Below are 22,812 nucleotides of genomic sequence, written 5' to 3'. Positions count from 1 at the left end.
TCAGCCTCAGCTCATGCCAGTTGTTCTGAGGCCAAGACCTGCGCCCTTAAACTCGATGGGCAGAGGTTGCCTGTCTGGAGGCGAATTTGGGGAGGAGCCACCTCCTCTCTTCGGAAGTGACACCGAGATGCTCAGATTCTCGGGTCTGTGCTCAGAGTCAGAGCCTTGCGGTGGTGCCGTCCAGTCACCAGGTGTGTCTGTCCTCTCCTTTTTGCAGGGAGCCCTTGTTTCTGGCACTCCTGTGCTGAGTGGTGTCCCCGCTCTGTTAAGGGATGGAGCATCTGTGGGTGGGGACTTTGAGACCTGTTTGTGATGTGGTTTCCATTGCCTCTTACCAGGAGCTCACAGAGGCTTCTGGAACCTGCTTCTTTGGGAAGGTTTTTCCCTTTTCGTCCTGTTTGTTTCAAGTGGAGCTTGTTCGCAGCAGATTCCTGGCGGGGAACTGCTGTTGACACTCGGGGAGCTTGGGGCCCAGTGGGGGTAGCTCCTGGCCCCCGAGCCCCGCGCTGCCTCCTCCAGCTTGTGCGTGTGCCCTTCTTTGTCTGTAGGCTGTGTTCTGCCTGCAGGATGTGGTGGTCTCTTCCTGTCCCCTTTTCCTGTCAGGGAGGCTTAGATGAGTTTCTTGCTGTTTAACCAGCTGCTTTTGCTGGTCTCTTTTTCCTTAATGCTTGTAAGCTACTGCTGTTTGCTGGAATTGATGCATTCCTTTTTTTTTAAAACCTTTTTCTTTCCTTTTTGGTCTAAATCTACTTTTTCCTCTAGGTGTTCCTCTAGATATTTTCTTGTGAGTTCTCCCAAAGCAAGAGAGATACAGTTGCTAAGTTCTGGGTCTGCCGAATCTTCTTCTCTTCCCTGCATTGGGTGCTCTTACATCGGAGACGCTCTCCCAATAGACCAGCATCTAATTTAGGGCTGGCATCAGTCTGTCTTGTTCTCCCTGGTTCCCCTTTAATAGGTTTCCTCGATGCTGTGCCTTCTCTTAGACTGAGTCCTAATTCCATAAACTTTGCAAGTGTGTTCCCTCAGGGCACAGGCGGTGACAGTCCCTCCACCTGCTGTGCTCCGAGCATCTTCGTCTGATCTCTGATCTCCGCCGCTACCCCCACCCCGCACAGCCTGTCCAGAGTTTGTGTAACCCTTGGTAGAGCTGTGTCAGTCTTTGGAGATGCAGGTAGGTCCTCAGTTGCTCTCACTGTGGGTTTTGTACCTGGCTTTAGAAGTGTGTTTCTCCACAGTTCCTAGAACTGAATCCTGGTTCCTTTAGGAGGAGCAATTCCAGTCCTCTGAGATCTTGCTTGTCTTCCTTTATTAGAGGTGTTTTTTTTTTTAAGGCTCAAACAAGCACAAAGATATTGCTCCCTCACTTGAGTTAGACTCCAGGCTGTCCCTGTCTCTGTCTGTTGAACCTGGTGTCAAGGTCTCCTTTTCTGTTGCAGCTCTGTCCAGTTATTCCCCAAGATGTCAACCTTTCTCCAAAGGGTGGCCCTCTCTCCCTCCTGTTTCATCAACCTGCCTTGCTTTTTTTTGTTGTTTTGTTTTTGTTCCTCTTGTCCTGATAGGAAGATGAGAGAGTGTATCTCTAAGCTTCTAGCACCTTTCTGATTTCCGGAATGAGCCTGATTGTTCCAAGGACAGCCCTTAGTGGTTGCCTTCTTCGTGCATGCAATAATTTTGTCAAATTGCTTTTCTGACTCAACCCAAGATGACAGCATATCTCTTTAATAAGATTATCCTTATTGCTTCTTTATTTATAAAATCTGCCCCCATCTATGTATCTTCCACTTTGGATCTTGAAAATCTGAAGCAGCAGTTAGCATTTAGGTGATTAATAGCTGTAGGGCCAGGGAGTTGGAGGGGAACTCTTGAGTCTGTGGACCAACCACATGAATTTAAAATAAACCTTCTCACAGTTCTGACTCGTATCCATAAAGATAAGGCATAAAAAGGAACAGAATTTGGAGCAGCCTGTCTATACTGCCTGCCTGGAGTTGGACCCAACACAGTTTCTTCAAGATCAGGCAATAGAAGCACCAGATAGTATTCTGGAAGCTCTCTCTATTTTGAGGAGAGCCCTGACTGGGACACCATTTTGTTTTTGTTTTGTTTTTCCTTCCCCCGCCCTTTCCCTTTTCTTTTCTTGTGGTAAAATATGCATAACACAGAATTTACCATTTTAACCGTTTTAAAGTGTACAGTTCAGTGCCATTAATTATACTCACAGTGCTATGCAGCCATGACCACCGTCCACTTCCAGAACTTTTTCGTCTGCCCAAACTGAAACTCTGTCCCCCATTAAGCAGTGATTCCTCATTACCCCCTCCTCTCAGCCCCTAGTAAACATTATTCTACTTTCTGTCTCTATGAATTTGAATATTCTAGGTCCCCTCATACATGGACTCATACAGTATTTGTCCTTTCGTGACCGACGTATTTCACTTAGCTCAGTGTCTTCAAGGTTCCTCCATGTTGTAGCAGGTGTCAGAATTCCCTTCCCTTCCCTTTTTAAAAAAAAATTAATTAATTAATTAATTAATTAATTTTTGGCTGCATTGGGTTTTCATTGCTGTGCGTGGGCTTTTCTCTAGTTGCTGAGAGTGTGGGCTACTCTTTGTTGTGGTGCGCGGGCTTCGCATTGTGGTGGCTTCTCTTGTTGTGGAGCACGGGCTCTAGGCACACGGGCTTCAGTAGTTGTGGCATGCGGGCTCAGTAGTTGTGGCTTGTGGGCTCTAGAGCACAGGCTCAGTAGTTGTGGCGCACGGGCTTAGTTGCTCCGCGGCATGTGGAATCTTCCCAGACCAGGGCTCAAACCCCTGTCCCCTGCATTGGCAGGCGGATTTTTAACCACTGCGCCACCAGGGAAGTCCTCCCTTCCCTTTTAAGGCTGAATAATATTCCACTGTATATATATTCCGTGTTTTGTTTATTCATTCATCCATCAGTGGATTTCGGGATGTTTCCATTTGGCTACTGTGTGTAATGCTGCTGTGAATATAGGTGTACAAATACCTGTTCAAGCCCCTCCTGTCACTTTTGGGTGTAAACCCAGAAGCGGAACTGCTGGATATTGTAATTCTGTGTTTAAATTTTTGAGGAACCACTGTACTGTTTTCCACTGCAACACCCTTTCTTTCACAGCCTTCTCTGTGCCTACTTAGGTCAAAGCCATGCTGTATTGCTCAAGCGCAAGCCACAGCAGCCTGCATCACAGAGCCTAAACTTGTGCCGAGCCTGGATCCAAGCTCAAGGGCTGAGCCAGGCCTTCAGGGCTCACTTGCCATTTGCTTAAGGCCCAGCGGCAGCCAACTGTATAAAAATAACTGCTTGTCTTTGGATCGCGCTTCTGTACGCTGCATGACCTACCAAGGTGGAAATCCCACATGGCTGTCCTGGAACTGCCAGCCCAGGTTGTGGTCGTTAAGGGCCAGCTGCCCAAGTGTAAAAGTCCAGGGTATTGCACAACGCAGGCCACTGCCACTTGGTCCGACCAAAAGTATTAATATTTCACTGTTAACTTGTTCTCCACATTGTGTTTTGTCTTTAATGGTTTTTGGCACATTTCACGAGGGTAGGAGATGGTGTGCAGTAAATGACCCTTCTCTCTTTTCTTGGGTTCTGAACCATTTACGAAATAAGACAAGAAGAATTTGAAACATTTAAGACAAAAAATCCCTTCTCTTGGAAACCAAAGGATTGGGGAAGAGGAGTTTCCCTTCTAACAACTTTGATGTGGGGAAAATGCTTCCTAGAAGCATTTAAATGATTTGTTGTGGAATTTTACTAAATGAATGCATGAATTGTGAATGAAAAAGCAAATGCTCCCTTTTGAAGGCCTGCTTCATGCACTGTGATTGGCATGTGTATCGCACTTAATGCTGGTAGCATGGCTGTGAGTCCATTAACTGTTTTATACAAGAGGAAGCTGAGTCTTGGAAAAGGTAGGGATTATCCCCAAGGTTTCATCTTCAGTCCGTGTTGACTGCAAAGCCACTTGACCACACTGCCTTTTCTAAAAAGATGTGGATAAGGAAAAATGTGATACATGTGCTTTTTTTTAATGATAAAATTGATTTTTATTTATGTCTAATATTAAATTATATATTGGAAAGAAATCTGTTGCTCTGACCAAGTACTATTCACTTTCTTTTTTAATTGGAGTCTAATTGCTTTACAATGTTTTGTTAGTTTCTGCTGTACAATGAAGTGAATCAGCTTCATTGTACATATATCCCCTCTCTCTTGGACCTCCCTCCCACCCCACCCCCCCATCCCACCTATCTAGGTCGTCACAGAGCACTGAGCTGAGCTTCCTGTGCTTTATAGCTTGTTCCCACTAGCTATCTATTTTATGCATGGTAGTGTATATATGTCTGTCCTAATCTCCCAATTCATCCCACCCTCCTCTTCCCCCACTGTGTCCACATGTCCGTTCCCTACGTCTACATCTCTATTCCTGCCCTGGAAATAGGTTCATCTGTACCATTTTTCTAGATTCCACATACATGCGTTAATATACAATACTTGTTTTTCTCTTTCTGGCTCACCTCACTCTGTATGACAGACTATAGGTCCATCCATATGTCTACAAGTGACCCAATTTCATTCCTTTTCATGGCTAATATTCAACCCTTTTCCCCTTAAAACAAATAAAAACAACTCATTTCATCCAGTTCTTAGGGTTTTACAAATATTTTCGTGAGTGGGTCTGACAACATAGGTAGATATTGTTTCAGTGGTTACAGATCTGAGAACCAGAAGGTTAGTGGTAGTGGTGAGGGCTGAAACACAACTGCTGGTTAATATTAGGGTGAAGCAACTGAACTCAGCTGAGCCTGTCTGTTATGCAGGAGACACTAAATTAGGAGTTCAGTTAAAGAGTGTGAGTGTTGTGTAGAAGGGACCCAGGAAAGCACTCATTTTATACAAAATGATTTGCTGTATAGAATGTATTGTACGTAGCACCATATGTGTGGGCCGCTGGCTGGAATGGTCACATGGCTTATGTGGGCTCTGTGTTCCTAACAGACACACGTGGGTATAAGAGACTTACCTTTGTAAGGGCCTCTACAATTTAGCATTCAGAATTGTGAAAGGGAAGAAAAATGAGAAGGAGAAATCTCAGGTTGGGATATATCTAAGTAATTTTTTTATATTTCATACATTATGTTCCTGAAATGAACGGTTTTCATATGTGGTCAATACTGGGAACATCATAATTTCAAATCTGTTGTTCATTCTGTCTGGATTAATGCATTATAGACTCTCATATACTCTTGTCAGGATACGGTTTACTCTTGCTAGTGAAAGTCATCTCAAATGACTTAGAACTTTGTCTATCATTTTCTTTCCTGTTTAATTGCACACAGCCCCCCAGAATCACACTCTGCCCCTGGCCTGGTACACAAAGACCAATTTTTTAGCAAGTAGAGGAAGGTGATTTTTTTTCTCTTTCATCCCATTCCCTAAATTCATACGTCTTCTCCACAAAATACATGCCATACAAAAGAAGTCTTAACAGGGCTATTTTCTTGACTGTTACATTATCTCCTGGTATGGTTTTCTAAGGCATATTTTCATGCTGAAGAATTTTTAGGCTTTTAAGTACCTAGGAGAAATGGACTTGGCCTGTTCAAATTTACTTGGAAAAAATACTTATGACTTATGTTAAAAGACCTGCTATTTTTTTTTTCTCCTGTTTTTCTACTAACTAACCTTTGGACCTTTGATAAGTCATTTAACCCCTCCAAACCACATCTTTTCCCATCTTCTAAAATAATATCATACACTTATGTGAAAACTACTTAGGGGACTTCCCTGGCGGTCCAGTGGTTGAGGCTTTGCTTCCCAATGCAGGGGGTATGGGTTTGATCCCTGATCAAGGAGCTGGGATCCCACATGCCTCAGGGAACAGAAGCAATATTGTAACAAATTCAATAAAGACTTTAAAAATGGTCCACATTAAAAAAAAAAATCTTAAAAAAAACTACTAAGGAAGTGTTACTTCTTTTAGCTGTCAAATTTAGGAACTAATTTATTAAAATAATGAGGGAGGTTTCAAAAGTAGAGAAGTAGGTTTTTGTTTGTTTTTCTTTTATAATCTGCCCAGGCACACTTCTGCATAAGGGGTCAAAACAAATGTCAAAACAGCTGGGGTCCTTTCAGAGGTAATTTGTAATCCCAGTGTGCCTGTGCTTGCTCCAGGTGGCTCATGTTTTGGTTCTAGTTCCTGATTTTAAGTCAAGATTGCAATACTTTTGTTCTTTTGGGAGAGAAAGACATGAACATTTAAATTTCTCTTTGGGAAAAATCAGCATGCTTCAAGGGCAGTTTGGAGGTGTAGGAACTCCCCCTGGTGGGAGTCTGAAATATGTTGTACAGCAAATGAAACAATGTTGTAGTTTATTTTTGTTATGTTTTCAGCTAACAGAAGAATCTTACTTAACATGGTAAATTATAAATTCATTCATGGTAAATTATAAATTTGTCATCAAGAATGACAAAATATTGGGCTTTAAATCGCATCAAATCACTGTGCAGATGGGATTTTTAATCATGTTCAAAGTCATAATTTTGAACTTTAACATAATTTCAACATGTGAAGAAATATTTTAGGCAAGAAAATTGCCTTGTCAGGTTAAGACCTATAGTTAAATTGTTGTAGATGAAACAAAACCCAACTTAATTATAAACGTATATGTTGAAAGTGTGTTGATATGGGTTTTTCTTTAAACTTTTTTTGGGGAAAGTTTCAGATCAGAAGCACATGCCGGATATCAGGTTTTGCTTCGTGCTTTTATTTTAGAGCCGTTGTTTATTTTTAGTTTCTTGCCTCTTTCAGGCTTGCACCTTTCAAGCAAACATCTGTGACTGTGCAGCCACTTCTCTTCCGTCATCAGCTGTCTGTTGAGTGCCAGTTAAGTGGCAGGCATTGTGGTAAAAGCACAGATGGGGCCTTACTGTCTGCTGGGACAGGCAGACCTTGAACAGGTTGCTGCAGTGTAATGAGGGGCGTTATGGAAGGTCAGGTAAAAGGCGGTGTGGATGTGAGTGATGGCACTTACCCCCTGGTGGTGTCAAGGACGACCTCCCTGAGGATGGTATTTAAGCTGGGACATGAAGGATGAATCAGGTTTAGGTAGATGGAGGGGAGGGTGGCTTGGGGATGCGAGTTCAAGGCGAAGGAACAGCACATTCAGAGGTTGAAGGCCAAATGGAGCAGAAAGTAGACCGGCGAGGCTGCAGCATAAACAAGGATGTAGAGACAAGGCAGGTGCCCGGGTTTTGTAGCTACAGTAAAGGACTTGGGGCTTTGGCCGAGCAGGAAGTTTGTGAAGGGTTCTAAGCAGGTAGTGGCGTGAGCTGATTTGCTTATTCGTAAACTCATTCCTGGTGCAGTGTGGACAGTGGAGAGGAGAGGGCAGAGGTGGACGCGGGGAGACTAGGAGGAAGTTGCTGTACCAGCCTGCCTGCCCGCCTCCCCCTCCCTCCCACGAGGGCAGGGGTCCATCAGCTTTTTCTGTAAAGGCCCAGAGAGTAGATAGTTTTGGTTTTGCGGGCCATACTCAGCTCTGCTGTCGCAGCACGAAGGCGGCCATAGGCACTCTGTGAGAGAAGTAGCGTGTCTGTGGTTCCAGCAAGACTTCATATACAAACACAGGCCGCGGGCTGGATTTGGCCTGCCGGTATAGCGAGTTGACCCCTGATCCTTCAGGTGTTTGTTAGGAATAAAGGGAAGTGAACGGATCCAGGGGCTGCTGAGGAGGTCCAGTCAGCAAACCTGGGGTCTGGGTCTGTTTGCTGGAGCTGAGTGAGGAGGCGAAGTGAAGCTGGTTTCCAGGTTTCTGGCTCAAACCACTTTATGAGTAACGAGACCCACAGCAAGGGCCTCGCTCTCTGGGCATGGGTGAGGATTCAGAGGGGCGCCCAGCCGCTGGTTGCCTGCGTGGATGTGCGGAGAGGCCTGCGCTGCTGAGATGAACGTGGGCGGCTTCAGCGTGTCGCAGACCCCCCGCGGGAGAGAGGGAAGGGGGCCGAGGTGGAATCTGGAGTGACTAACAGCTGGTGCCCGAGGAGGAAGAGCCAGCAAAGCAGGAGCCTAAGAGGACAGAGGAACACCAAGAGGAGGCGACGTGGCGGAGAAGGGTCGGGCCAAAGAGCTTTCTATCAGATTTGGATACGAGGGGGTCACTTATAACTTTGATTAACGCAGCTTCTGGGAGTAGTGGGCTTTCTTTGTGTATGTCTTTGATGTGGGACTTGCTCACAGAAAAACATATTTGAAAATCTAGCTCTTCCTTAAGATTTGAGGTTCAGTTTACAGGTGGTATTACCCTAAGTCTAGCTGATACTAGCAATTACTTTTTAAAAGAGCCTTTGGTTAATGTTTGGTCCTATTTACAAGCTTGGTTAAACCCCCTAACTATTTTTTACTACACTTTAAAATGTAATGTGAAAAAAAAAAAAAAGTAACGTGCTGTGGTCCCTCGGCATCTGTGGGGGAATGGATCCAGGACCCCCCTCGGATACCACACCCCAAGGAAGCTCAAGTTCCTTCCGGTCTGCATCCACGGAACAGAGGATCAACTGTATTTTATTCTTGTTTTGTACATTAATTGCTGAATGACAAGTGAAGTGGTTAAAAATGTGTTTTTATATAATGTACTTAGGTAGTTCTTATAAATCTAACAAATTAAACGTAATTGTGGTGATTCCGCGTAAAACGAAAGTCAGCCGAGGATTTGGGGAATGCCTTCTCACCTTGCTGAGATTTTCGGGTGTTCCGACTGTGACTGCCAAGCCAAGTGCCTTGTTTATAACCACTATGCGAGACACGTCACACTGAACAGAAGAGGAAATCTCACAGCGGAGATCCTTTAGATTCACGTGCTGCACTACCTGACTTTTCTGTGTATTCGCCATCTGCTGCCCCCGCCCTCCCACCCAAATGGCTGTATCCCTGGATTGACTTTGCATTTCTTTGTCTTCACAGTATGTCGATATCATCCCATGTGGCTGTTAAGATCTTTGAACTTTATGAAATTCTGCAGTCTTTTCATATACTTTTGTCTCTTCCATCCACATCTCTTCCACACATGAAAAATGATAGCCGGTTGAATTTTGGGCGTTTCCTATGGTTTTCTCATAGCGTCTAAGCTCACTCTACAGATGGGAAGCAGACATCAGAACCGTTGATTGGCTCTTACTGGGTGAACCTACTTTAAAATAAGAGCAGACTCCTACGTTGGAACAAAATGTTTGAAAAGTATAAGAGATGCCAAACTACAGTGTTCCTGTGTATATTTAGAACATATTTATCTGCTTATTGCCATAATAGGAATTTTCATGTTGCCCAAGGGAGAGCTTATGATTTCGATTAGATGTAAGCTCAGTGACAGAAAAGATTTTTCTCTGTTTTATTCACTATTGTATTTCCAGTAAATTGAATTTTACCTAGCATTTAGCAGACATTCAAATATATGGTGAATGAATGAAGAAATGTCCTTTCTGAATAAATGATAGATTGTTTATTATTGGCAGTAGATTGTGCCTTTTGCTTCCTTTTAATTTCTTTCTCCCCTTTTTTCTTCTTTTAGGCAGAAACCACTAACACTAGCCTCTTGCAAGTGCAACTGGAATGCAGTTTACATAATAAAGTGTGTCAGCAACTAAAGGTAAAATAAAAAATTTAGTGTTTTCTTCCTGCCTTCCTTCCTGCCTCTTTGCTTAGAAATAAAAAATAAAACAGCATGTTCTGTTCTCAGAAATGCACATACCCTTACCTTAAGTGCTTTTTTCCCTGTGAAGTTCAAAACGAAAAAATTCAGATGATATTTTTGAGCTTTTCCTTTTTTTCCATCCCTCTGATCTCAGAGTTGCTATGTGGAATCAGATGATGTTTTACGGCTACAAATGAGCATAATTGTAACAATGGAAAATGCCTCGAAAGAATTTGAAGAAAACACACAAGATTTGTTAGATCATCTCTCTATTATTTATGTAGCTACAGATAAATCTGAGACCTCAGGTAAGGTGGAATCTTTAAACTTTTCTGTTACAACATATTTTGATTAACCTGCATCATCATTCTATATCATTTACTTATAGATCGTATCATTGCAATCCAAGACAGAGAGCCTTTGCTTTCATTATTAACACAGTGCAGTAGTAACTGGTTCTCAATCTGCATCTGCTAGTAAGGCTGTATTATTTTGGGGTAAATTAAGTGGCAACGGACTTCCCTGGTGGCGCAGTGGTTAAGAATCTGCCTGCCAGTGCAGGGGACACGGGTTTGAGCCCTGGTCCGGGAAGATCCCACATGCCGCGGAGCAACTAAGCCTGTGTGCCACAACTCCTGAGCCTGCGTGCCACACCTACTGAAGCCTGCGCACCTAGAGCCCATGCTCTGCAACAAAAGAAGCCACTGCAATGAGAAGCCCGTGCACCACAACGAAGAGTAGCCCCCACTTACGGCAACTAGAGAAAGCCCACGTGCAGCAACAAAATAAATAAACAAACAAATACATAAAAAATAAATTAAGTGGCAACGGCAAACCATTCTGTGTTTCCCTGGGAAGAATTTTTCTTGGCGTTCTGAAGATAGTAAACTAATTAAATGGGCACGACAATCTAATATAAATATTCACGAAGTATTTGAAGTCTTGTGTCTCTTGTTTCTGTTTTACTGATTTGCAGAAGCTCAGTTGACCAAATCATGCTGTTTATATTTTTAATAGTTGGTTGTCTGCTGCTTATTCCTGGATGCCTGATCAGTAAGAGTAGTGTGAGTTTCAGTGTTCATTTCTATGAACTTTATCTTTGAAATTGTGTGTCCTACTTACCAAAAATAACCTAGTTTATCAGTTTAAGTTTCTAAGAGATTTTGTAGGAGACACATATGATCCATGTGATTTATCATGTGGGGTTTGCTCTTATCCTTTGGTTATCAAGACTGTTCTGTTAAGTGAGAGTGTGTGTGTATGTACACACATATACACATTCAGAGAAAGAAATGGTACCAAAATATAGTTTTAAATTGGCAGTCTTAATTGTTGGTCAAACATTGTTTACTTTCCAGTCCTCAGAATTGACTGTAGTAGACATGGGTCAGCAGGAGAGCTTTCCTGTCCTTGGGTTCATAGTTTCTGGTGATTCCCAGAATGGCCAGGTAGACATCAGTGTAGAGAAGACTCCTGTCCCATGGGGAGCACTTCTGTTGGTGAGGATTAAAGGGAAGCCTGCATTTTGAGATCCAGGGTTTTATTTTTCCCCAGGGTGGTTGTCAAATAAGGAAATAAGGGGCTGTCTAATCAATAGGAGACCTTAACTTTATTTGAAGCTGTCCAGTTGGTTAGTTTCATCCAGGGGAGTAGTACTATGACCCTAAACTCAGACTTTTTCTACTGGTAGTTCATCATTTAGAGAGCCTGTGTTGACAGGTCAGTCTTTTTGCCAAGGTCCTTTTTCTTGTGACTTAATCAACAGAAAATAGCTCCTCATTTCAATTTTAGTGTTGAAAAGTAAGTTACATTTTTTTATAGAAATGTGTAATGTGATATTTTAACTACTATATTAAGGAGTGAGAATGAGATGGCCCTTTCTTTTAATCTCATTGCTCTGATTCTTTTGAACAGATGATTCGGCAGTGAATATGTATATATTGCATTCAGGAAACAGCCTTATATGGATACAGGTAATTGTAAATACTTTCGTAAAGTGTAGTTTAAACTTACAAGTGTGTATTTAATTGCAGAACATGAGGATTTTTGAGAAAACACTTGTCTCTATTATCTTTTGCTTTCATTTAAACCCATTCTCCCTTGCTCGAGCCCATATTTGGATGAAGGTTGTCAGCACCCCTTCGTACCATTATAGACACGTGTGCTGAGCAGTTGTTCTGTATGCCAGTCTGAGCTACTTAGTCATTTTAACAGGGTTGATTCAAACTGGATCAGTCTTCTCCAGCTAAGAGCAGTACTGTGGATTGTTTTTTGTTACAGGATGTACATCATTTCTCACAGAGAGATGCCCTGTCTCTGCAGTTTGAACCAGTACTCCTACCTACTTCCACAACAAACTTTACAAAAATTGCCTCTTTTACTTGCAAAGGTACAGATTTTTAAAATATTGGAGATTGTCTTTTTATTTTCATTATCCAGTTGTTACGCCTGCAGTTCTTTCTGTGAAATGACTCACAACTACAGCGTAGGCAAGGCTTTAGGAAGTGAATGGGCTCAGTTTCAATTCCACAGACTTAACAGTTATAAGAGGTAGCATGATGGAAGAAGTGATGGTGATGCTGCTTTTATTCTGCCACATGTGCAGGATTTTGAGTTTATAGATCGTAATTCAGTTGGTGATTTGAAAGACCAGGTTGTATATGAGTCTGATGGACATACTGCTTTCACAGAGAGGTTGAGCTGCCCCAGGTTTGTTTCTTTGTGTAGAAATCGATGCAGAATATCTAGCGAGTATAAACCCAATCCTATCTTCAGGGTCTTACTTATAGTTCAAAAGATTTCTGTAAAGAAGTGCATTTTAAACATATGAAAACAAGCCCCACCTCACTTACATTGAAAGAAATGTTAAAGCAATACGTGAGATATAATTTATGACTTAGATCTATGAAGATCAGACAGAATGTTAATATCCTGTGTTGGTAATGATTAGGAAGAAAAAAAAACACTCATATTTTTGACATGGGTATAAATTGATACAGCCTTTTTGGGAGGGAAAATTGGCAATCTCTGTGAAAATTGAAGATGTGCCTATGTGCTCTCTGATCCTTAATTCTACTTCTAGAAGGTTATCTAGAGATACACTCTAGATGTTCAAAACTGTAATACAGGAATATGCATTGTTTGAGGCAGCAGAACAGTATAAGCCTCCACTGACAGAGAATTGTAGTTCATCTCTGGGGGCGGGGGGGCTAGCGTCTGCAGGTGATAAGAAGCGTACATGGGCGTGCAGTGTCGGCAGTGTCGTTCTGCTAAGGGTATCTGTGTATTTGTACATGTTAGAGTACCTGGAAGGATGCTTGGGAGTCTGCTGGCAGTTGTTTCCTTTGTCTAAGGTAATGGGGAAGTCAGGGGGAAAGGTAGACTTCTATTTTCACATCTTTTTGTTACTGTTTGAATTTGGGGGGGAACCATATATATAGCTAAAAGAAAAAAAAGAGTTGGGTATTAGTATCAGAGTCAAGAATTCAGTACCAGTGTTTTGATGTTCTGCCATGGCTCAAGGAATGCTTGAAAGTGATTTGATACCTCAGCAGTGTTTTGCAGCGCGGACCCACTTTGGCTGTGAGCTCCTCCGTGCTCTCAGGTTGAGCTGCTCCTTTTTCACTCACACCTCCACACACGCCTCTTCACTGTTCACTTTTGTCATCTCTGCAGACCTAAGGACTTGCCTCTTAAGATCTTTGTAAAAGGAGAGCCACAAAGCGTTGACTCTCTTTCCCCCCTGCCAACGAAGAAATGAGAGGTTGCTTTAGGAAAGAGGGGTGGGTAGGTAGACATCACGTTCTGGGTAACTTCCTGGGCACCCAGCCAGGAAGGCGGAAAGATAGTGTTCAAGAAAGGATTTTAATGGAGCCAGAAGAGTGAAGGAACTAAAACATTACAAATAAAACATTTATCTTGTTTTCGTTTGGGCATAATGAAAGAAAAGATACTGATACTTCACATTTATTTCCTCCTACCTCAAAACAGCTCCGTCCTGTGACAGTGGGATGAGAGAAGACAGGAAGAAAAAAAACACTCCAACACTAAAAGCGTGCCTCTCCTCTCCTGTGGCTCAAGGGTGGGTGAATTCCGCTTTCTCTGGTATTGAGTGGTTCCCCTCCACCCCCTCCATCTAGAGATGATTTAAAAATATAACTGATACTTGCATGATTCTCTCTCTGGACTTGCCTTCCCTACATTAGCACTGCTAGTAGGAAGTGAAAGGGTGGTTTGCAGGATGGGAGGGAAGAAGCTGAATGATGGAGTTCGTGGATCAGATCCAGGCCAGGCGGCCACATGTGGGAGAAGGGAGAAGTACTCCTGCACAGTTTCTGAGTTACATTCGGGTCCTGGTTTTGCCTGGTGGCCTCTGTGAGCCATCCTGGTCCTGGCCCCATTGCACCCTCTGGCCTTTATGTGCTCCACTCGTGGGCGGGAAGGTTGAAGAAGGCAGTTTGTCTGGTCCTTGCCAGCACTTACATTTGTTCTCTGACATTTTATGCAGCTACCATTTTTGCAGTTAGAGGCTCATTCGCATGCTAACAGCTGTTGTACACACAGGGCTGATGGCATGCGTGTCCTGTGTTCACAGGTATTTTCGAATGGACTCTTCTGCAACCCAGTTTCACATAGAGACTCATGAGAACACATCGGGGCTTTGGTCAATGTGGTACCTCAACCGTTTTGACCGTGGTGTTGTATTGAATGATGTGTTTGTTTCCAAGGAGACCAAGCGTGTTTTAAAGGTACACATGGTATTTTTATCCAAGTTTATCCTATTTTACGCTTTGTTTAAAGTCAAATACTATGAAACTGATATTTACAAAATCTTTCACTTATGAATTTTAAAGCAAGTGTGTTTCTTTTAACGTTTTCAGAATTACATTTAGGCTCTCTTTATTTTTTTCAAACTATTGTTCAAGGAGCTCAAAGGGACCAGGGTACATCTTTTAGAGATATTTGCTGTTACCGTTATTTAAAAATATTATAAATTATAATTTATTCTAAAAAGATTATATTTAGTAAAAAGAAGCCTGGTTCATGATACAATACTAGGTTTTTGTAAAATACTGCCTATGAACATTTCAAGATTACTTTTGTGAAATTTAAAAACAGTTGTATGCTAAATATTAAGTGAAACCTATCATTTACATAAAAATATTTCAATATTTGACCTGGAAATAACTGAGTAAAATTGTATTTCTGGAAGTATAGAAAAACTTTAGTATCACACATTATAATGATTTTAATCATAATTAGCGTTAGTTAGGAAAGTAATTTCTCTTACTTCTTTTCTTTTTAGATTCTGAATTTCACTGGCCCTTTATTTCTACCTCCAGGCTGTTGGAAAATATTTTCTTTGAAACTTGCCGTTAAAGACTTTGCCATAAATCTATTCACCCGTGTATTTTTGACTACAAACATAGGTGCTGTTTTTGCAGTACCTCTACAGATTTACTTGGCGCCGACCAAGGTATTGTTTACACAGTACATATGTGTTATAATTTTTGTAATAATTATTTCTTTTTATTAACTTATCTTACGGTGCTTGGACTTTATTGACTGAGTTGAGCTCATGTTTTTTAAGGCTGCCTAAGAAATTGAAGGATATTACCAGGCCAATCTTAGATGATAAATTGTTCAGATACAGAAATCTTTATTTGAAAAGAGTTTCTATTTCTCATAAAGTGATATGAGGTAATTTTCAAATGAAATAAGGCATTACAGGTCGATAGATCTCATTTTCACTTATTTCCAAAATGTATGGAGCAAGGAATATGTGCTTGCTGTAGCAAACACAGTTGAGCTTTTAGTACATACTTGCAATGACTTCAAATAAACTAAATCATTAAATGTTTTATTTAGACCTCTGGTAACTGACTCTCAGCTGCTCATAATCCTTGAATTTCCTTAGGGGGCCAAATCTAAAGCCTGAAAGGGTTCACAATTAAGAAAATGCTTTCTAAAATCTAGGTATATTGTATTTAATTTAGATCTTATCTTAAACATGTCTCATTTTTTCTTAATGTTTCTTTCTTTTCATTTAGTTACTGTTATTGCTTCTTTTTGATCCAAGCTCTTCTGTATAATGCTGGGTTCTAATTTTTCACTATGAGACATTCATGCAACCATCTTTATGATTTTTCTCACTTATTAGCGTTGGTGTTTCATAGATAGAAGTGCCTCATGTTTAGCTAAAAGCTTAAAGATAGGGCTTCTAAACTTACGCTAAACAAAATGTAAGGTTAATTTCATTCATCCGTATTTTGAGCAGGGGAGTTTTCTTAGAAATTTCCTTTTCCCATCAAGGGATGCGTACCGGAAGCATGACTGGGAGGGAGCAGGCAGGCTGCAGGAATGTGTGGAAGCAGCAGGTCTGTGCTTGCCGAGCCTAGGAAGTGCGACATTCATTTAAATGTCCTGAGTAGCTTAGGAGTTACTATGGATTAGAGTACAGTTTGTTAAAAACCCTACTAAGAATGTCCTGAGACTAATTTAATCTTGAATTCAGAAGGCAGCTTGGTGTCTGTCAGGCCCAAGGGGTGTCACTGTGGGCATTGATTATTGCACAGAATCCACTGTAGTGACCCTGCCTGTGATAGACAGTTAGAGCTCTCATTCAAGGAGAAAGGAAGCCAAGAAACCCCTTTCTAGCAGTTTGGCTTCTGGTCAAAGGGAAGTTCGCTGAGGTGGAGGCCAACGTCTGCTACGCATTTGAGTGCATTAGGATTTTTGTGTTTAGTGTTGTGTTGTAAGTTATTCATATATTACTTTTCAATCTAGGAAGGGAGTCTGGGTTTTGAAGTGATAGCACATTGTGGCATGCATTATTTCATGGGAAAATCAAAAGCGGGTAAGTATTTGGCTCTTAGGCTTTCTGTAGAACTCTAGTTTGGGGTGGGGTGGGAAGTAGTGAGAAAAATTCGTATTTGTAGATGGAATAATTAGTCCTATTAACGTCATTGCATCATATTCTGTTCTTTAAGAGCATGATCATTAACAGAACGACTTGAAATTGTTAAGAATCCTCCAAAAACATCTGAGTGCTTGTGTAATTAAAGCCCCCTTAAGTCTTAGCCTGTACTTTTGTAAGGGATTTTTTTCAGACACGTTATTTGATCATCATAGCAACCTTGTTGCCAGGAACAATTGGAAGATTCTGGTTCTTTTATAAAAGGGCTGACTAGAAGTTAGTAAAAAAATAATTTGGAATTGTGTTTGAAGACTCTAGTACAGGAGCATAAACATAGTATAGGGAGCGCTAGTTGTTGTCTGAGGCTGAAGGCCAGGGTGTTGATAGAGAAAGCTGTTCCTGGTTTTCTTCCTGCTTTTTGACTTATTAAAATATGTAATCTAAGGACAGTGTTATAGCACAGAGATTTCCTTTGGGAGATTCCCACTTTTCCACCCTGATAATGCTCTTTAGCACAGACAAGACAGAACAGATAAGTAGAGAGGGCAAGGTGAGCCGGAGACCAGCTTACAAATGTAAACACGCACCTTCTCTAGATTGAGCCCTGCTCTGGGCTCTCTTCTGAGGCTTGCTGTTTGCCCATCAGCATTCTGCCTAGTAACCCGGCTTAGATGATGACTAGCACTTATGTGGAAGCAGTTTAGCCTTTTAGGTGTAAAGCTGTTAAACATGGTCCGAGTATGATTTTTAACTTGTTTCAGACTGTATTCATGAGCCATGTGTCTTTTATGTTATTACCTTCACATAATTCGATTTAGTTTTGTTTTATACATGTTTCTTTGATTTGATATATCATTTGCCATTGAGTTAGAGGGACTTTTAGTAAAGCAATCCTAGGACAGGGGGTCATTGATCACTTTACCGTCCTCTCAGTTTGAGAAGTTTTAACCCTCAGCCCTTGGCATTATTTACTAAGTGAATTGTGTTTTCCATACATCTAAATAGTACATCTGATCTAACTTGTAGAAAATCCTAACTGGGAAGGGAGCCTTTCTCTGGATTGGTCTACCTGGGATGTGGATTCCGAACTTGCAAATACACTGTATGAAAGATGGAAGAAATTAAAAAATGGTGACGTCTGCAAGTATGTTTTCACCTCTCTTTGTTCAGCACTGGGGAGACACTGTGACATAATACTTTATTGAAATTTCAACACTGAATTTTTAATATCTAGCCTTTTATTTTGACAAATTTCAAACCTCAGAAGATTTGAAAAGTATAGTATGGTAAATATTCAAATATTCCCAATCTAGACTCACCAGTGTTTACATTTTACCACTTTTGCTTTTTTCTCTCTCTCTACGTCTGTATCTCGGTGCACATACACACATTTTCTTTTTGCTGAGTCATTTGAAAGTAAGCTGTAGACATCATGATACTTCAACCCTCAGTACTTTATTAGGAAAGACTTTCTTTTCGAAGGAGAACATTCTCCTACATATAACTACACTGCCATTACATACCCAACAAACTTCACACTGTTGCAATTATATGAGCTGATATACAGTCCAGATTCACATTTCCCTAGTTGACCCCAAAATATCCATTATAGCTGTCTTTTTCTTTTTCCTCTTTTTTTTTTTTTTAAACATCTTTATTGGAGTATAATTGCTTTACAGTGTTGTGTTAGTTTCTGCCATATAACAAAATGAATCAGCTATATATATACATATATCCCCATGTCCCCTCCCTCTTGCATCTCCCTCCCACCCTCCCTATCCCACCCCTCTAAGTGGTCACAAAGCACCAAGCTGATCTCCCTGTGCTATGCGGCTGCTTCCTACTAGATATCTGTTTTACCTTTGGTGGTATATACATGTCAATGCCACTCTCTCACTTCGTCCCAGCTTACCCTTCTCCCTCCCCGTGTCCTCAAATCCATTCTCTTTGTCTGTGTCTTTATTTCTGTCCTACCCCTAGGTTCTTCAGAATCTTTTTTTTTTTTTTTTTAGATTCCATATATATGTGTTAGCATATGGTATTTGTTTTTCTCTTTCTGACTTACTTCACTCTGTATGACAGACCCTAGGTCCATCCACCTCACTACAAATAACTCAATTTCATTTCTTTTTATGGCTGAGTCATATTCCATTGTATATATGCGCCACATCTTCTTTATCCATTCATCTGTCGATGGATACTCAGGTTGCTTCCATGTCCTGGCTATTGTAAATAGTGCTGCAATGAACATTGGGGTGCATGTGTCTTTTTGAATTATGGTTTTCTCAGGGTATATGCCCAGTAGTGGGATTGCTGGGTCATAGGGTAGTTCTATTTTTAGTTTTTGAAGGAACCTTCATACTGTTCTCCATAGTGGCTGTATCAATTTACATTCCCACCAACAGTGCAGGAGGGTTCCCTTTTCTCCACACCCTCTCCAGCATTTATTGTTTCTAGATTTTTTGATGATGGCCATTCTGACTGGTGTGAGGTGATACCTCATTGTAGTTTTGATTTGCATTTCTCTAATGATTAGTGATGTTGAGCATCCTTTCATGTGTTTGTTGGCAATCTGTATATCTTCTTTGGAGAAATGTCTATTTAGGTCTTCTGCCCATTTTTGGATTGGGTTTTTTGTTTTTTTGATATTGAGCTGCATGAGCTCCTTGTATATTTTGGAGATTAATCCTTTGTCAGTTGCTTCGTTTGCAAATATTTTCTCCCATTCTGAGGGTTGTCTTTTCGTCTTGTTTATGGTTTCCTTTGCTGTGCAAAAGCTTTGAAGTTTCATTAGGTCCCATTGTTTATTTTTGTTTTTATTTCCATTTCTCTAGGAGGTGGGTCAAAAAGGATCTTGCTGTGATTTATGTCATAGAGTGTTCTGCCTATGTTTTCCTCTAAGAGTTTGATAGTGTCTGGCCTTACATTTAGGTCTTTAATTCATTTTGAGTTTATTTTTGTGTATGGTGTTAGGGAGTGTTCTAATTTCATTCTTTTACATGTTTTCCCAGCACCACTTACTGAAGAGGCTGTCTTTCCTCCATTGTATATTCTTGCCTCCTTTTATCAAAGATAAGGTGACCATATGTGTGTGGGTTTATCTCTGGGCTTTCTATCCTGTTCCATTGATGTATAATTCTATTTTTGTGCCAGTTCTATACTGTCTTAATTACTGTAGCTTTGTAATATAGTCTGAAGTCAGGGAGCCTGATTCCTCCACCTCCATTTTTCTTTCTCAAGATTGCTTTGGCTCTTTGGGATCTTTTGTGTTTCCATACGAACTGTGAAATTTTTTGTTCTAGTTCTGTGAAAAATACCATTGGTAGTTTGATAAGGATTGCACTGAATCTGTAGATTGCTTTGGGTAGTAGAGTCATTTTCACAGTGTTGATTCTTCCAATCCAGGAACATGGTATATCTCTCCATCTGTTTGTATTGTCTTTAATTTCTTTCATCAGTGTCTTATAGTTTTCTGCATACAGGTGTTTTGTCTCCTTAGGTAGGTTTATTCCTAGGTATTTTATTCTTTTTGTTGCAGAGGTAAATGGGAGTGTTTCCTTAATTTCTTTTTCAGATTTTTCATCATTACTCTATAGGAATGCAAGAAATTTCTGTGCATTAATTTTGTATCCTGCTACTTTACCAAATTCATTGAGTAGCTCTAGTAGTTTTCTGGTAGCATCTTCAGGATTCTGTAGTATAGTATCATGTCATCTGCAGACAGTGACAGTTTTACTTCTTCTTTTCAGATTTGGATTCCTTTTATTTCTTTTTTTTCTCTGATTGCTGTGGCTAAAACTTCCAAGACTATGTTGAATAATAGCGGTGAGAGTAGGCAACCTTGTCTTGTTCCTGATCTTAGAGGAAATGGTTTCAGTTTTTCACCACTGAGAACAATGTTGGCTGTGGGTTTGTCAACTATGGCCTTTATTATGTTGAAGTAGGTTCCCTCTATGCCTACTTTCTGTAGAGTTTTTATCATAAATGGGTGTTGAATTTTGTCAAAAGCTTTTTCTGCATCTATTGAGATTATCATATAGTTTTTATCCTTCAGTTTCTTAATTTGGTGTATCTCATTGATTGATTCGCGTATATTGAAGAATCCTTGCATTCCTGGCATAAACCCCACTTGATCATGGTGTATGATCCTTTTAATGTGCTGTTGGATTCTGTTTGCTAGTATTTTGTTGAGGATTTTTGCATCTGTGTTCATCAGTGATATTGGCCTGTAGTTTTCTTTTTTCGTGACATCTTTGTCTGGTTATGGTATCAGGGTGATGGTGGCCTCGTAGAATGAGTTTGGGATGTTCCTCCCTCTGCTATATTTTGGAAGAGTTTGAGAGGATAGGTGTTATTAGCTCTTCTCTAAATGTTTGCTAGAATTCGCCTGTGAAGCCGTCTGGTCTTGGGCTTTTGTTTGTTGGAAGATTTTTAATCACAGTTTCAATTTCAGTGCCTGTGATTCGTCTGTTTATATTTTCTGTTTCTTCCTGGTTCAGTCTCAGAAGGTTGTGCTTTTCTAAGAATTTGTCCATTTCTTCCAGGTTGCCCATTTTATTGGCATATAGTTGCTTGTAGTAATCTCTCATGATCCTTTGTATTTCTGCAGAATCAGTTGTTCCTTCTCCTTTTTCATTTCTAATTCTGTTGAATTGAATCTTCTCCCTTTTTTTCTTGATGAGTCTGGCTAATAATGGTTTATCAATTTTGTTTATCTTCTCAAAGAACCAGCTTTTAGTTTTATTGATCTTTGCTATCATTTCCTTCATTTCTTTTTCATTTATTTCTGATCTGATCGTTATGATTTCTTTCCTTCTGCTAACTTTGGGTTTTTTTGGTTCTTTCTCTAATTGCTTTAGGTGTAAGTTTAGGTTGTTTGAGATTTTTCTTATTTCTTGAGGTAGGATTGTATTGCTATAAACTTCCCTCTTAGAACTGCTTTTGCTGCATCCCATAGGTTTTGGGTCATTGTGTTTTCATTGTCATTTGTTTCTAGGTATTTTTCTATTTCTCTTTGATTTCTTCAGTGATCTCTTGGTTATTTATTAGTGTATTGTTTAGCCTCCATGTGTTTGTATTTTTTACAGTTTTTTTCCTGTAATTGATATCTAGTTTCATAGTGTTGTGGTCAGAAAAGATACTTGATACACTTTAAATTTTCTTAAATTTCCCAAGGCTTGATTTGTGACCCAAGATATAATCTATCCTGGAGAATGTTCCATGAGCACTTGAGAAGAATGTGTAGTCTATTTTTTTTGGGGTGGAATGTCCTATAAATATCAATTAAGTCCATCTTGTTTAATGTGTCATTTAAAGCTTGTGTTTCCTTATTTATTTTCATTGTGGATGATCTGTCCATTGGTGAAAGTGGAGTGTTCAAGTCCCTTACTATGATTGTGTTACTGTTGATTTCCCCTTTTATGGCTGTTAGCATTTGCCCTATGTATTGAGGTGCTCCTATGTTGGGTGCATAAATATTTACAATTGTTATATCTTTTTCTTGGATTGATCCCTTGATCACTATGTAGTCTCCTTCTTTGTCTCTTGTAACGGTCTTTATTTTAAAGTCTATTTTGTCTGATATGAGAATTGCTACTCCAGCTTTCTTTTGCTTTCCATTTGCATGGAATATCTTTTTCCATCCCCTCACTTTCAGTCTGTATGTGTCCTTAGGTCTGAAGTGGGTCTCTTATAGACAGCATATATACGGGTCCTGTTTTTGTATCCATTCAGCCAATCTGTGTCTTTTGGTTGGAGCATTTAATCCATTTACATTTAAGGTAATTACGATATTTATGTTCCTATTACCATTTTCTTAATTGTTTTGGGTTTGTTATTGTAGGTCTTTTCCCTCTCTTGTGTTTCCTGCCTAGAGAAGTTCCTTTAGCATTTGTTGTAAAGCTGTTTTGGTGATGATGAATTCTCTTAGCTTTTGCTTGTCTGTAAAGGTTTTAATTTCTCCGTCCAATCTGAATGAGATCCTTGCTGGGTAGAGTAATCTTGGTTGTAGGTTTTTTCCTTTCATCACTTTAGGTATGTCCTGACACTCCCTTCTGGCTTGCAGAATTTCTGCTGAAAGATCCGCTGTTAACCTTATGGGGATTCCCTTGTATGTTATTTGTTGCTTTTCCCTTGCTGCTTTTAATATTTTTTCTTTGTATTTAATTTTTGATAGTTTGATTA

At 40.3% G+C, this 22,812-nt stretch overlaps 1 protein-coding gene across 4 annotated transcripts in view; it reads left to right on the top strand.

The window, feature by feature from the left end:
* The window catches only part of TMEM131L (transmembrane 131 like), a 157,900-nt gene that overhangs the window by 89,725 nt on the left and 45,363 nt on the right, over nucleotides 1–22,812 (top strand). For all 4 annotated transcript variants that reach the window (XM_061191594.1, XM_061191593.1, XM_061191592.1 and 1 more), the window contains 9 exons: nucleotides 9,591–9,668; nucleotides 9,868–10,021; nucleotides 11,628–11,686; nucleotides 11,994–12,102; nucleotides 13,704–13,794; nucleotides 14,308–14,461; nucleotides 15,019–15,189; nucleotides 16,500–16,569; nucleotides 17,656–17,773. In XM_061191594.1, coding sequence (XP_061047577.1) covers nucleotides 9,591–9,668; nucleotides 9,868–10,021; nucleotides 11,628–11,686; nucleotides 11,994–12,102; nucleotides 13,704–13,794; nucleotides 14,308–14,461; nucleotides 15,019–15,189; nucleotides 16,500–16,569; nucleotides 17,656–17,773 — 1,004 coding nt within the window. The remainder of the gene's footprint in view (nucleotides 1–9,590; nucleotides 9,669–9,867; nucleotides 10,022–11,627; nucleotides 11,687–11,993; nucleotides 12,103–13,703; nucleotides 13,795–14,307; nucleotides 14,462–15,018; nucleotides 15,190–16,499; nucleotides 16,570–17,655; nucleotides 17,774–22,812) is intronic.

This window comes from Eubalaena glacialis, chromosome 5 (genome assembly GCF_028564815.1).
Source record: "Eubalaena glacialis isolate mEubGla1 chromosome 5, mEubGla1.1.hap2.+ XY, whole genome shotgun sequence".
Lineage (NCBI taxonomy): Eukaryota > Metazoa > Chordata > Mammalia > Artiodactyla > Balaenidae > Eubalaena > Eubalaena glacialis.
This window is presented reverse-complemented; position numbering and strand designations above follow the sequence as displayed.